Raw genomic sequence first — 12,675 nt, 5'->3', positions numbered from 1 at the left:
TGAGGTGGTCAGGACCCAGCTCCTAACCCCAACTCCATGGTACATTCTGTTCTGAGGCCCAAACTGCACCCCAGTCCCTTCGCTATTGAGTCCCCACCATGATCTTGCCAATCCCCTTCCCAGGTCTGGGGGCCGACCCAAAACTACAGCCCTGCAGCCAGGGCCCCGCTCACAGCCTCCACACCCTCTGCCTGCCAACCTGCTCTCCACTCACGCCCACCCCGGGCCCCCGAGAGGCCTCCTGCCCGCTAACTCCCTGAGGCCCAACTCTGCTCACCACTCTCCACCCTAGACTGGACGCCCCCATCCCTTTGCCGGCCTGCAACTTAGTTCCACCCCCCAAACGTGTGCAGGCAGGAATCAGTCACGGCCAATTTGCCTTTACGGCCCACTGCTAAGCACTGACAGGTGTTTTGTAGGTACCGAATGAATGTCTGACAAATAAATGAATGAATGAAAGAAGCCAGGCTGAATTAAGCTGTATAGAGCAATATTCAAATTTAAAAACTAAACAGCAACATGTCTCAGAGCCTCAAGACCCGAGTACTCTCAGCTCATGCACCAGCCAGCTGTTTGACCCTGGGAGATGGCTCCACCTCTCTGAACCTTCTCCTCCGCCAAGCTGGGGCAAGTCATAGCTTCCTCCCAGGACTGTCATGAGGAGTAAAGAGGGGACATGGGCAAGCCTCTCCCTCTGAGCCTGGTGGGTGGAGGGGCCCTCTTCTGTGGCTCTGCGCAGCCCTCCCCCTCCCCCATTCCCGGAGGGCCCAGGCTCCCTCCCCCATCCATGGGCTCCTGCCCCCTGCCCACCTGTCCCTACTCTGTGAGCAGCTCCCCTCTTGGAGCTCCGGTGCTGGTCCTCTCCCTGGCAAACTTGCCCGCCACCTACTAGCTCCCAGCCACCTGCCTCCTACCTTCCCCTCCTCCCAGGAAGCTTCTGCCCAGCTTTGCCAGTGACACCCCCCACCCAATCTCCTGTTCCAGAAGCTTTTCCTGGACCTCGCACTCAGAGGAACTGACTGCTCTCCACACTGTTAACCCTCCTCCCTGTCTCCAAACTCCTCCTTTGGCTTTTGCAATAAATACCCCGCCCAGCTGTAAATCCACAGACCTTTAGCCAGTGCTCCCCGTGCAAAGCACAGAGCAGGCTCTCCTCCCACCTCTCCGCCATCTCCTCCTAGGCCACCTTCCCTTCCTCCTGCTGGCTTCATGTGGGTGGAAGCCAAAGGCCATCCTTGAAGGATGTGATTTCTTCCCCAGGAAACCCCAGCACCAAGCAGTGTTTCTCAAATTGTGTTCTGGGGACTCCGGAATCCCAATCTCCTGACTCACCTTTGCCAAAGATCCAGTGAATCGGCATCTCTTGGATGGGCCTGGGAATGTGCATTGTGTGCCGGTTTCCCAGGAGATGCTTATTCCCACCAAAGTTTCTGTTCTGTTGCCTTCCTGGGTTCCACCGCTTCCCCTGACCGCTCCCCCACCAACTCTCTCTCCAGCCTGAACACTCTACAGAGCAACCTCCCCTGATCCCCAGCTCTTCACATAGAGCTCAATGGCAATTCACATAGAGCTCGGTGGCAATTCAAAGAAAACATGCAAGAGCCAACTTCACAGCTTCTCCTGCAGGACCAGCCGCTCTCCCTAGCTGTGCTCCAGGCACAAGATCACTCTCTCCGGCTGGGGTCTTGCCATCCCCACGACACTCCCACTTGTCCTCTGCTTCCAGCCAGGCCGCTTCCTCCTGTGCCTCAGCCCCTGCAGTAGCTCCTAACTCTATGACGACTGCAGCAGATTCCTGCCATGAATTACCACGCACTAGTGGCTGAAAACAACACACATTCATTAGCTTACAGTTCGGAGGTCAGAAGACCAAAATCAGTCTCACTGGGTTAAAGCCAAGGTGGTGGCAGGACTGTGCGCCTTTCTGGAGGCTCGAGGGGAGAGCCCTTCTCCTTGCCTTCTTCAGCACCTAGACGCTGCCCACGCTTCCTGCTCATGTCCCCTTCCTCACAGCACTCCAGCCTCCTGCTTGTGTCGTCACACCTCCTACTCCTGACTCCGACCCTCCCGCCCCTCGCGCTGGGCCCACCCCCATAACCCAGGCTCGTCTCCCCATCTCAAGACCCTTAACTCTATCACATCTGCAAGGTCCCTTTTACCATGTAAGGTGACACATTCAGGGGTTCCAGGGATTAGGACATGGACATCTTTAGGGCTATTATTCAGCCTGTCACAATGACCATATTTTCTAAAGCAAAGATCAGAACTCTTGAAATGTCTTAGCAAAGGTTTAAAAAATAGAATTCATTGCACACACATTTTTTGAGCACTGATTATGCACCAGGCAACAGGGATACAAAAATACAGGAGACAGTCCTGTCCTCTGACAAGTCAAAGCCTAATGCAGCCATCAAGCAAACCACCTTATTCAAAAAGAATAAAGTTCTCTTCCTTGCAGAAAAATTCCAACTAATAAATGTAGAAAAAATGGGGGAAATGAATTACAATTGAATAATAATTATTGCAAGAAGATCTACTAATGGATACTAAAGTTAGGAGATGACAATTTAAGGATGAACAGGATATTATATGGTCTCAAAGTATCTTCCCTCAAATATTTACTAATTACAAATGGAAAGAAAGTAACTTTACAGTGCAAAAGCCTGGCAGACACCACCTTAATTAACAAAGAGATTAACGATCAGCAATAAGACACACTGATGTCATCTACCCACTGACCAGATGAGCTGAGAAGGGCTCTTCACCTCTGTGGCTTTCTTGCCAAAAATGTCTAGCCTCAACCTAATCATGAAAAAATGCCAGACAAACCCAAACTGAAGACCATTCTGCAAAATAATTGACCAGTACTCTTCAAAAGTGTCGAGGTCACGAAGAGCAAGAAAAGACTAAGGAATTGTCACAGATTAAAGGAGACTAAGGAGGTATGATGACTAAACACAGTGTGGAATCCTGGACCGGATCCTGGAATAGAAAAAGGACATTGGAGAAAAACTGGTAAAAGCCAAATTAAGTCTGTAGCTCAGTTCCTAATATTATCACAATGCTTTTATTAATTTCTCAGTTTTGATAACTGTGCTGTGGTGACGAGAGATGTTAATGTTAGGGAAAGCTGGTTGAAGGATATATGGGAACTCTTTGGACTATGTTTGCAATTTTTCTCTATGTCTAAAATTATTTTAAAATAATTTTTTAATTTTTAAAAATAGAATAAAAATATAGCAATCACAGCAAAAATGGTGTCACGGAAAAGCCACAGGGTACCCCCCCTTTCCATTTATTCTCCACTCCAAAGCCAGGCCACAGAATTTCTTAAAACACCATTTGCACTTGTCACTCTCCACTCAAAACCCCCGGGAGCAGGTGCTCGAGGGGTCTTGTCAAAAGGACACAGGAGCAGCCTGAAGGGGCTCCCATTGGCCAAATCTGGGACACTCTGAACATCAAAATAAATAATGATAGTGACAAATTATAACTCAATGAATTGCATAATAGTCCAGGAGTCCACACTGATATAAACAGACAAGCAGATGGAGGAGAAGGGAAAGGTCTTTCTCATGGTAGAATGCCAACTAACAGAAGACAAGTGCTGGAACTAGAAATTCATCAATAGGTGCTAAAACCAGTAGACAAGTCTGATGGAAAACAGGATTTGTACATAGCCTCAGAGGATCTCCCCACAAATTACTTGTTAGTAACAAAGAGGAAAACAGTAACATCTCAGCAGAGAAGCCTGGCAGACATCAATTTACCAAGTGGTCAAAGCTAAAATCACCAATATCGGAACACATTGACAGCATGTGCCTTCCAACATGACGTACTGAGACAGGCACAGGTCATTTATTTAGCATTCCTGGCAAAAATGCACAACCTAAATGTAATCAGGAGGAAAGATCAGATGAGGCCAAACTGAGAGACAGTCTACAAAATAACTGGCCGAATTTATCCATAATGTCAGGGTCAAGAAAAACAAGAAGTCGAGGCACTATTCCAAATTAAAGAAGACTAACAAGTCCTGACCACTAAATGCCACTTGTGATCCGCAGCAGGATTCTGGACCTGGGAAAAAATAGCTCTAAAGGACACTATTGGGACAATTGATGAAATTTGCATATGAACTAGGGAGTAGACAACAGCATTGCACCAATGCTAAATTTTCTGATGTGGATAGTCTTATTGTTCTTAGAAAATATACACCAAAGTATTTCAAGGAAAAAAGTTACACTGTCGTCAACCTATTGTTAAATGGTTCAGAAAAAAATTACCCCTGAGTGTGCGTGTGTGTGTGAGTGTGTGTGTAAATCGAGAAAACAGATGGGAAAAACATAAACAATTGAATCCAAATAAAGGATATACAGGGAGTTCCTTGCACTTTTGTAACTTTTCTGTAAGTTTGAAATTATAACAAAATAAAAAGTTACAATGAGCACAAGGGATCTTTTCAGGTGATAAAAATACTTTAAAATTGGATGGTACTGATGTTTGCACAACTCTGTAAATTTATTAAACATCATTGAATTGTTTTAAAAATGTAACATTAAGGTTTTACACACACACGACTTCTGGGGGCTCCCCATCTCCCATCCCACGGCCTGGTCCCCCCCTTTACTTTAATCTCCCCACTCCCAGAACTCACCAACATGCATCTTCAGCCCTCAGGGGGGTCTGCTCCTCACTCTCCTTCCCAAGTATGTGGCACACACCTTCTGAGTGCCCCAAACCCCTTACCCACAGTTCACCTCTCTACCTACCTAAGTGTTCCCCACCTCCCCGTCCCTGCACCAATCCACCCTCCTTCCCATCTCTCGCTCCCGTCTAGCGACTCTCAGGGTCCTCATCTGTACTCCAATGGAGCACTGACCACGTGGCAGATGTTATCCTAAGCACTTCACGTGGATTATCTCAATTGAACTTCACAGCCATGTAAGGTAAATGCAGTCATTGGTCCCATTTCACAGATGAGGAAATCAAGTCACTAGTGAGTGGCCCAAGATCTCTCAGGTGGTTGTTGATGGAGCCAGGATTCAAACCCAGCCATTCTCACACCGAAGCCTGGGCTGGCAGCCGCTGTGCTCTCCGTCCCCTATGGGCATCCTTACACATTTGTTCTTTCTCCCCTACCAGGACACAAGCTCCGCGAGGAGCGTGTCCACACCCGGACAGCTCTCCACGAGGCTACGCACACTGCAGGTGCCCAACAGCTGTCTGTCCGCCGCAGGCTGGGTTCCAGAAAGGAGAGGAGGGGGTCGCCAGCTCCGTCAAAAAGAGAAGCCAATTCTCCACCCCCCAGCACAGCCCAGCTCCCTGGCTACTGCCCAAGGCCTGGCCGTCATCTGCTCTGGGTAATAAGTATTTGTATGGCGATAATTACAGCATTTGGGAAGAAAATCCCATTAAGCAAGAGCCCTGCCGAGCTGCTAATGCCGGCACAGAACTGGAGGCGGCAACTCCGCCAAGCGCCTGTCTGCTCCCAATAATGCGGGAGCTGCCTGTCCCCGCCGCCCCTCGCCCGGCCCCAAAAGAGCACGGCCGCCCCTGCTGGCAGCCTTGGGCAGCCTGGGCCACCAACAGCCAGCCCTGGCCCAGGGAAGGGCAGCCGGTCCGGTGTGCTCCAGGGCTCCCAGCGGTTGCCTGGGCAGGGAAGAGGAGGGCCGCACCGGGACCGAGCAATGAGTGGCATCCATTCCCCTCACGTCTCTACAATTCTCTGTCACCGTAATAATAATAATAATACTATTTACTGGGCACTCACTGTCTGCCAGGCCCGGTGCAAAGTGCTCCTGCGAGCATTACCGCATTTAATCCTCACGGCCACCCTGGGAAGCAGGTCCGATCATCATCCCCACTTACTGGCTAGGAAATCGGGGTTCTGAGAAGTCACACTTTCCTCCGGAGCACTTATCCCAGCTTGCAATTATGTGTTTATTCTACATTCTGTCTTTCGTCCCTGTCTCCCCCGCTGGACTAAAACTCGGGTTTCTGTTTCTGCTCGGCACTATTCACTCGGCACAATGCAGGCATCAATACACAGCTATCTGTCGAGTGAGGGAGTTAAACCCCATGGCTTGCCCCAGGTCCTCCAGCTGCTGAGGGGCAGAGGGGGCTAAACACCCAAGCAGTCTGGCTCCAGAGCTGTGCCATCGCCACTGCAGCGTCCCTGCCCCCTGGCTCCAACCCCAAGGGGAGGCGGCGGAGATGCCCGGGTGCAGTGGGCGAGCACTCGGAGCACCGACTCCAGGAGAGCCGCTTGCAGCACGGCCGAAGCTCAAGTCCTTCCCTCCCAGGCCCGCTTCTGCCCCACTCACACCTGCAAGCCTCTAGCGCGAGCTTCTCAAATAATAACAATAACATACTCATGTTTGAATCACAAAGCATTTTCACAAACGTGGCCTCAGTGAATCCTTGCAAAGGCCCTATGAGGTAGTATCTATTATCCCCAGAAGCCGGGGGACAGTGACGCCAGCCATGTGCCCAGCATGGCCCCTTAGCTCACTACTGCTCACTATCAACCTGCACAGCTGTGGGCATCCCCTTTTACAGAGGGAAAGCTGGGGCTCAGGGCAGGGGGAGGGACCACTCTGGGGCCCTGACACCAGTCATTCAGAGCCCAGCAGCAAGCCTAGTGCGCGGCTGACACACCAAAGCCTAAGGGAGCAGGAAACACTCTCCCCACCAGGAGGCTATCCCCTGTGCGCACACGTCTCTGCCGCAGGGCACTACAGTGGCCTGCTCACGGAGCCCAGGCCAGCCAGGCCCTGATGGCAGATGTGGCTTCAGCAGCCCCTGACCTCGCTCACCATAGCCACAGTCCAATCAATATTTTGAATTCCAAACAGGTTCCCCAAACCATCTGCCTTGGGGTGCTCTGATCAGTCTTCCTTATGCATGACCACCCAACCTTGGTTGAACAGGACCTCCAGACTCAGGGAGTTGAGCCGGAGAAGGTGTGGGCCTCCCAGGCCTCTACAGCGTGCACGGAGCTAGGCAGTGTGGACCAATGGGAGAGGAGGCAAGGGGACACAAAGAGGATGGCAGGAGAGCAGGCCTGTGACCTGGAGGGCAGCAGAATGTGCTGGGCCTGGGGGCAAGTGGGGACCAGCAGGCCTTCCCCAGAGCCCTGCCTGCCTGTCCCCTTCCCTGGGTGATCTGCCATAAGGCCAGGGAGACGCACCCACAGGGGGATCTGCAGCAAGCCTAGAACACAAGTGCCCAGGGTGGATGGTGGACCATGTCCACACATCCTACACTCTCTTGTCACACTCTCCTGGACAACCTAGTCCGGAAGACTTTTTAAATTAAAAAAGAAAAAAATCCAACTGTGGAAGAAAGAAAGTTAACAGTGGCTGTGGCTGGGTCCCTCTGCGCCTGGGTCCTACAAAGAGATGAAGCTTCCCAGGCCTCCTCCACCGCCTCCCCCAGCCCCCGCTCTGTATTTTAATTGTTCCATTAGTGAATTATTTAGCATTCCTTCCCCACCCGGCCCACCAGCCCCACAGCCCCTCTGGCTGAACCAATTTCCTCCGCATCTCTGGGGCCTACCCAGCCTCTTCCCAGAAGTCCCCGCAGCAAACCAATGACAATTTCTTTCCACTTGGGGGGACAGGCCTGGATCTGGAGTTATGGAATATATAAAGTTGCCGGGCCTCACAGTCTGCTGCAGGAACTGCCCAAAGGACAAAAGACAAACGCACAGCTGCAGTCTATAAAAATTTCACGGCCTCGGGAGAAGCCGCTGTTTCAGGCTCTGATACTGCACGACACCCATATTGATTAGAGAGCACTTGCCACAGTGATTTCGAGTCTGCCTGGGCTCGCACCAAGGCCTCCTTCAGGACGTTCTCAAGCTGCCTGCTGAAAAGGCAGCTCCCTCTGCTTTCCCAACCCCAGAGCTTTGCCTCCCCTCCCCAGGACAACTCACCCCTGGATTCCAACTCGGAAGTCCCCAAAGGAAAAGCCTTCCTTACCCTTCCCAACCTCCCTTCCCCACCTAGAGTCCCATCACACCCACCGGCCACAGCATGTTTCAGACCCAGGGACAAGCTAGTTCATTTGCAGGTATCACACCAGGTGCGCTCACAGCTGCAGGCTTTTTGCTCATGGTGTCTCCCTGCCTGGACTGCCTGCCCTCTCTGCTTGGCAAAATCCCACCCCACCCTGATAAAAGGCTCATCTTCTGAGACGCCCCTTCACCCCAGAAAACGGCTTCTCACCCCAGTGTTTCTACGGCCCATTCCCAAGGCTGCCTGGCCCTCTCCCGAGAGCTCACAGTCAGGGGTCCCCTGCTCAGTCCTCTAGATTACATGCCCCTTGAGAGCAGGGACAGGCTCACTCACTGCTGACACCTCAGCACCAAGGGCAGTTCTTGCCTCATAAACATTTGCTAATTAAAATAACAAGACTCCTCTCCCTACCCTATCCTAACAGCAGCTCTCGCTCAGCATCAGAACATGCCACACACTTATTTTATCTTCCATCCTCACAAAAACCAGAGACCTTATATATCCCCAGCCCCATTGTCCTGACGGAAAGCAACTAAGGCTCAGAGCAGTTAAGTAACCTGCCCAAGGTCACACAGCTAATAAGTGACAAAGCTGGGGCTCCAACCCAGGCAATGTAACTCCTGGAGCCCCAACTCTTTCCTCTGTACTAGGAAATTTCACCTATATCTCACGCTGATCACAAAGGAGCTACGGAGTTCATGGAAGTCAAAACAGACACTGTCCTACACACAAAAGGTGGTGAGAGAGCAAGGATGGAGGAGATGACTTCAAGATTCGAGATCCAAAAGCAAAGGAGAGAGGCTTATGTGTCTCAGATCTAGGCTGCTCCCGGGGCAACAGCTGCAGAAGAAACGCCCCAGTGGACAAGGTAAGGGGAACAGGAAGTAGGTCCAGAAGGAACAGTCATGGAGGGTGACCGGGCCACCTCAGGGGTCCTCCAGATAGATTTCTAGACCTCAGTTCCTCTCCAGGTCCACACAGGAGAATGCACAGTCTGCCCCAAGGAAACTGGGTTTGGCCCCACCTCTCCACCCACCCCACCGTCTCTCCCGAGCCCCACAACGCACATGCACTCACACGCACTCTTGCACACACATTGATTCCCATCTAGACTGCATCGAGATTGTAAATTCTCTTTTAAGTACTCATCCAAATACTCATCCAAAAAGACTCTAGGGCAAATGTGCGCTCACTAATTGCTGGCCTAGGTACAGAGTTGATCCAGAAGACAGCTCTCCCCAGTGTCAGATTTCTGTCTCTGACTAGCTGGGAGCCATGGAAATGTGCTCGAAAGTTATCAAAATATGTATGCCTTTCCTGAGAGCCACTGCAGTCACCGAGGCGTGTGGGAAGGAGTAGGTAGGTTTCAAAGGAGCCGGCAGCCTCTCCAAAGCCCTGTTCAAAAACCTCCTGGTGCAGTCACCTCTGTGAGCAGTACAAAGGCCCTGCATGTGACCAAAAATCTATACACACGGCCTACGTACAGGACTCTCATGGCCTCATACTGCTGGGGTGGCCCCACGATACTAGGAATTCACACAGATACACATTCTGCAGGAGAATCACGAAAAACAAATTATAGAGATCTGTAAACACACACACACACACACACACACACACACACACCCTACAAAGCTCAGTGGGTCTAGAAAGGGTAGAGTTTCCTCAAGAATTCAGAAGTGAGAGACAGAAGGAGAAGAGAGATGCTGTTTTTTATGGCTTGTCATGGTCAATGTCTTTAACCTTGTGCCTCTCTCGCCAAGCTCCTGACCTCTTGGCATTATTCATGGCGCTCCCCTTCCAGAACACACCTCTCCCTCTCTGGGTGCTGAATGTTACGTACCCCAAGCCCCGAACCCAAAGCCCTCAGGTCCTATTGTCTGCCAGGGTTGGGGATGGCTGGATGCGAGGGAGGGTGAGGTGGAGGACCAATGCCTGACACCTGCAGGGGAAGAATCCTCAAGGCTCTGGGGCAAACAATGGAGAGGAAGAGGGAGACCAGAAACTTCACCTCCATCCCACCCCGCCACCCATCACCAGGCAGCGAGGCCTGGGAGCTACAAATCCACACAACTGGCTCCCAACACAGCCAGAGCCCTATGTTCCCAAAAGGAGACACGGTGCCTGGCGAGTGTGGGAAGCTTCCCTCCCGGGTGCCAAGAAGGCTTTCTGGCACCAGTTCGCAGGCACCCTGGAGGAATAAAGTGCTGGCGCAGTGGGAAGGGCCTGCCGAGCAAGCGCGGGGTGCAGGTGTGAGGTCAGGAGCTGGCAACCCCGAGGGCCCTGTGCATCCCGGGGAAAGGGAAACAGCGGAGCTCCTGGCTGCAGGCTCCTGGCTCGGGAAAGACCGCGGCAGGCACTGACCCGTCTGCGAGCTGTAGAGCCCGGCCCCAACGGTCCTGCCCCCACCCCCAGCCCTGAACTGCGTCTTGGGGAGAGGACGACCTCGGGGGTCGCTGCGGCCAGGGGTAGGGGCCGTACTCACAGGCGCTCGGTGTTCCGTGGGATGTTCTTGGGGATGGCCTGCAGCCCGGTGCCGTGGCAGTCCACCGTGGTGCCCGTGCAGGTGCAGAGGGCGGGGCACGCCGAGGCACCCAGGCGCCACGCGGCTGCCCACAGCAGCAGCCAGAGCTCGGGCCGGACCAGCCCCGCCGAGGATCCGCACCCGGGCGTCAGCGCCATGGTGCCCTCACCGCGTCCCGCTGTGTGCCAGACGGCGGCAGCCGCTGACCATCCCCGTCCGGGGCCGCCTCCAGGTGCAGTCCCGGGGCAAAGCCACCAAAGAGCCTGCGGGCTGGTGCGCTGCCCTTGCGGGCTGGGAGGCACCTTGCTCCGCCAAGCGACGGCGCCTGTGCGCGGACGGAGGGAGGGCGCCTTGGGCGGAGGGCGCTCGGCTGCTCTCCTGTTTCGCTGCCTGCGTCTCCTCTCCCTCCCTCCAGCTCCCAACTGACTGCTGCGAGGAGGAAAATGGGCAGGCCCCGCGCGCGCACGCACCCCGCGCACACACACACACACTCACACACACACGCGCTCACACCGCACGCTCGCTCCCACCCGGCAGTCATCCATCAATCGGAAAGCACACATCCAGGGCCAGGCTCCTCCCCGACCCCCCGCCGCCCCCTCCTCCCGACCACCCCTCGGCCGCTGCAGGCCGCGTACAGTTTCAAAGGTGGAACCTCTGCGGCGCCTCGGCGGGCAGGGGCTGCCAGGGAGGGGAAGGGTCCCGGCTCCACACACACGCACGCGCACACACACACACACACACACACACAAACGCGCACGCACATAGCGAGGATGCATACATTTAAAAGCACGCACCCCAGTTCCCCGGGGCCTCAGCTGCTGGTCCAGAGGGGGGAGGGGATCTTATTTAGCCGCTTGGACGCCTTCCCTGGGCCACAGACACGCTTTCCCCGACGGCAGAAGCGTCCCCCAGGCCCCACCGGACTTGCTTTGTCAGTTCTCGGCGAAAGGAAGCCCCGCGCCCAGGTGGCATCTCCAAGCCACCTATCTTACTTAGCCTGGGACCTGGAGAGTGGAGCCTGGGGTGGGGTGGGGGGACAAAAGCCCTAGACCAAGTACAGTCTCCGGGCTGCCCAGTCCCTCAACACATGTTCTCTGCCAAGATGGCAGCACCTACCTCTGTTTATTTTCTATTGATTGGGTTTTTCACCCTGTGTATTGTGACCTAACCCCAACACCACCAGCAGCACCTGCCTGCTCCCAGGATGAGAATGGCCCTGACTCGGTGTTTGCACAGCGGGGCACATCTCTACCACACGGCTACTGGCTCCTTCCCTGGCTGCGAGAGTGGCGCAGGGTATCAATGGGAGGTGGAAATCCGGCAAACGTCTTCCTCCACTGACGCCAGCGTTCCTCCATTCCTGACAGGTGAAATCGAAAATTCAGTCCAGGCATCGAAGGAGATAGAGCCGGCTGGGACAGAGCACCACAGGCCACCCATATCAGCCCTAGGCCTGACAGCCCGCTGGGCAGGGACTTTCTGCACTCTGAGGCAGGCCTGGGCACGCATGTGCATGGGAACCCGGGGGAGGAGAAAATTCTCCTCAACCCCAGAAAAGATGAAGGTCCTCCCCGAAACCATGGACACTGTGGCTTGCTGGGGCTCTTCGGAACCAGGCATTGTCCACCATCCGGGCCCTGATGTCCAGCTGCCACAGCCTGGCACGGGGAAAGGGCTGAGAAGATCAAGAAGTGCCTCCCCTCACAGGAGCAGGGTCCGGTCCAAGAGGTGCCAGGGCCGGCCCTGCAGGGATGCAGTGTGGAGGGCGGGGCTGATGATGGCAGGCTCTGCAAGATTAAAGCCTCATCACCCACCAGGTACCCGAGGCTCAGGGCTTTTCTTTGTCTTTCTTTTCCATCTTGGTGAACATTTTGCAGTGTCCCTGCTGTCATGGCACAGGTAGAACTGTGGCCAGTATGCACAACTCACATGGCTGATTTTATGGGCTTTTGACAGTTCTTTTGAAAGTTTTCACACATCCCTGTCCATGAGCTCCATCCATTCAACAGCTCAGGGGGAGGGGGCTTTCTCAGGGGGACCTGTGTGCTATGACACAGGGAACCTTCCCACAAATTAGGCAGAGGCTGACAGGGCTGCCTCTTCCCTGCTCACCAGCTCCTGCTCCTGCTC

The 12,675-nt window shown here is 53.8% G+C and overlaps 1 protein-coding gene across 1 annotated transcript in view; it reads right to left on the bottom strand.

The window, feature by feature from the left end:
- The window catches only part of SLIT1 (slit homolog 1 (Drosophila)), a 181,511-nt gene extending 170,565 nt beyond the window's left edge, over positions 1–10,946 (bottom strand). The window contains 1 exon segment of the mRNA XM_012654519.1: positions 10,504–10,946. Coding sequence (XP_012509973.1) covers positions 10,504–10,700 — 197 coding nt within the window. The 5' untranslated portion in view covers positions 10,701–10,946.
- Between the last annotated feature and the right edge of the window lie 1,729 nt (positions 10,947–12,675).

This window comes from Propithecus coquereli, unplaced genomic scaffold, assembly GCF_000956105.1.
Source record: "Propithecus coquereli isolate 6110/MARCELLA unplaced genomic scaffold, Pcoq_1.0 Scaffold440, whole genome shotgun sequence".
Classification (NCBI taxonomy): Eukaryota; Metazoa; Chordata; class Mammalia; order Primates; family Indriidae; genus Propithecus; species Propithecus coquereli.
Note: the sequence above shows the minus strand (reverse complement) of the source record. Positions and strands in the feature narration are given on the sequence as shown.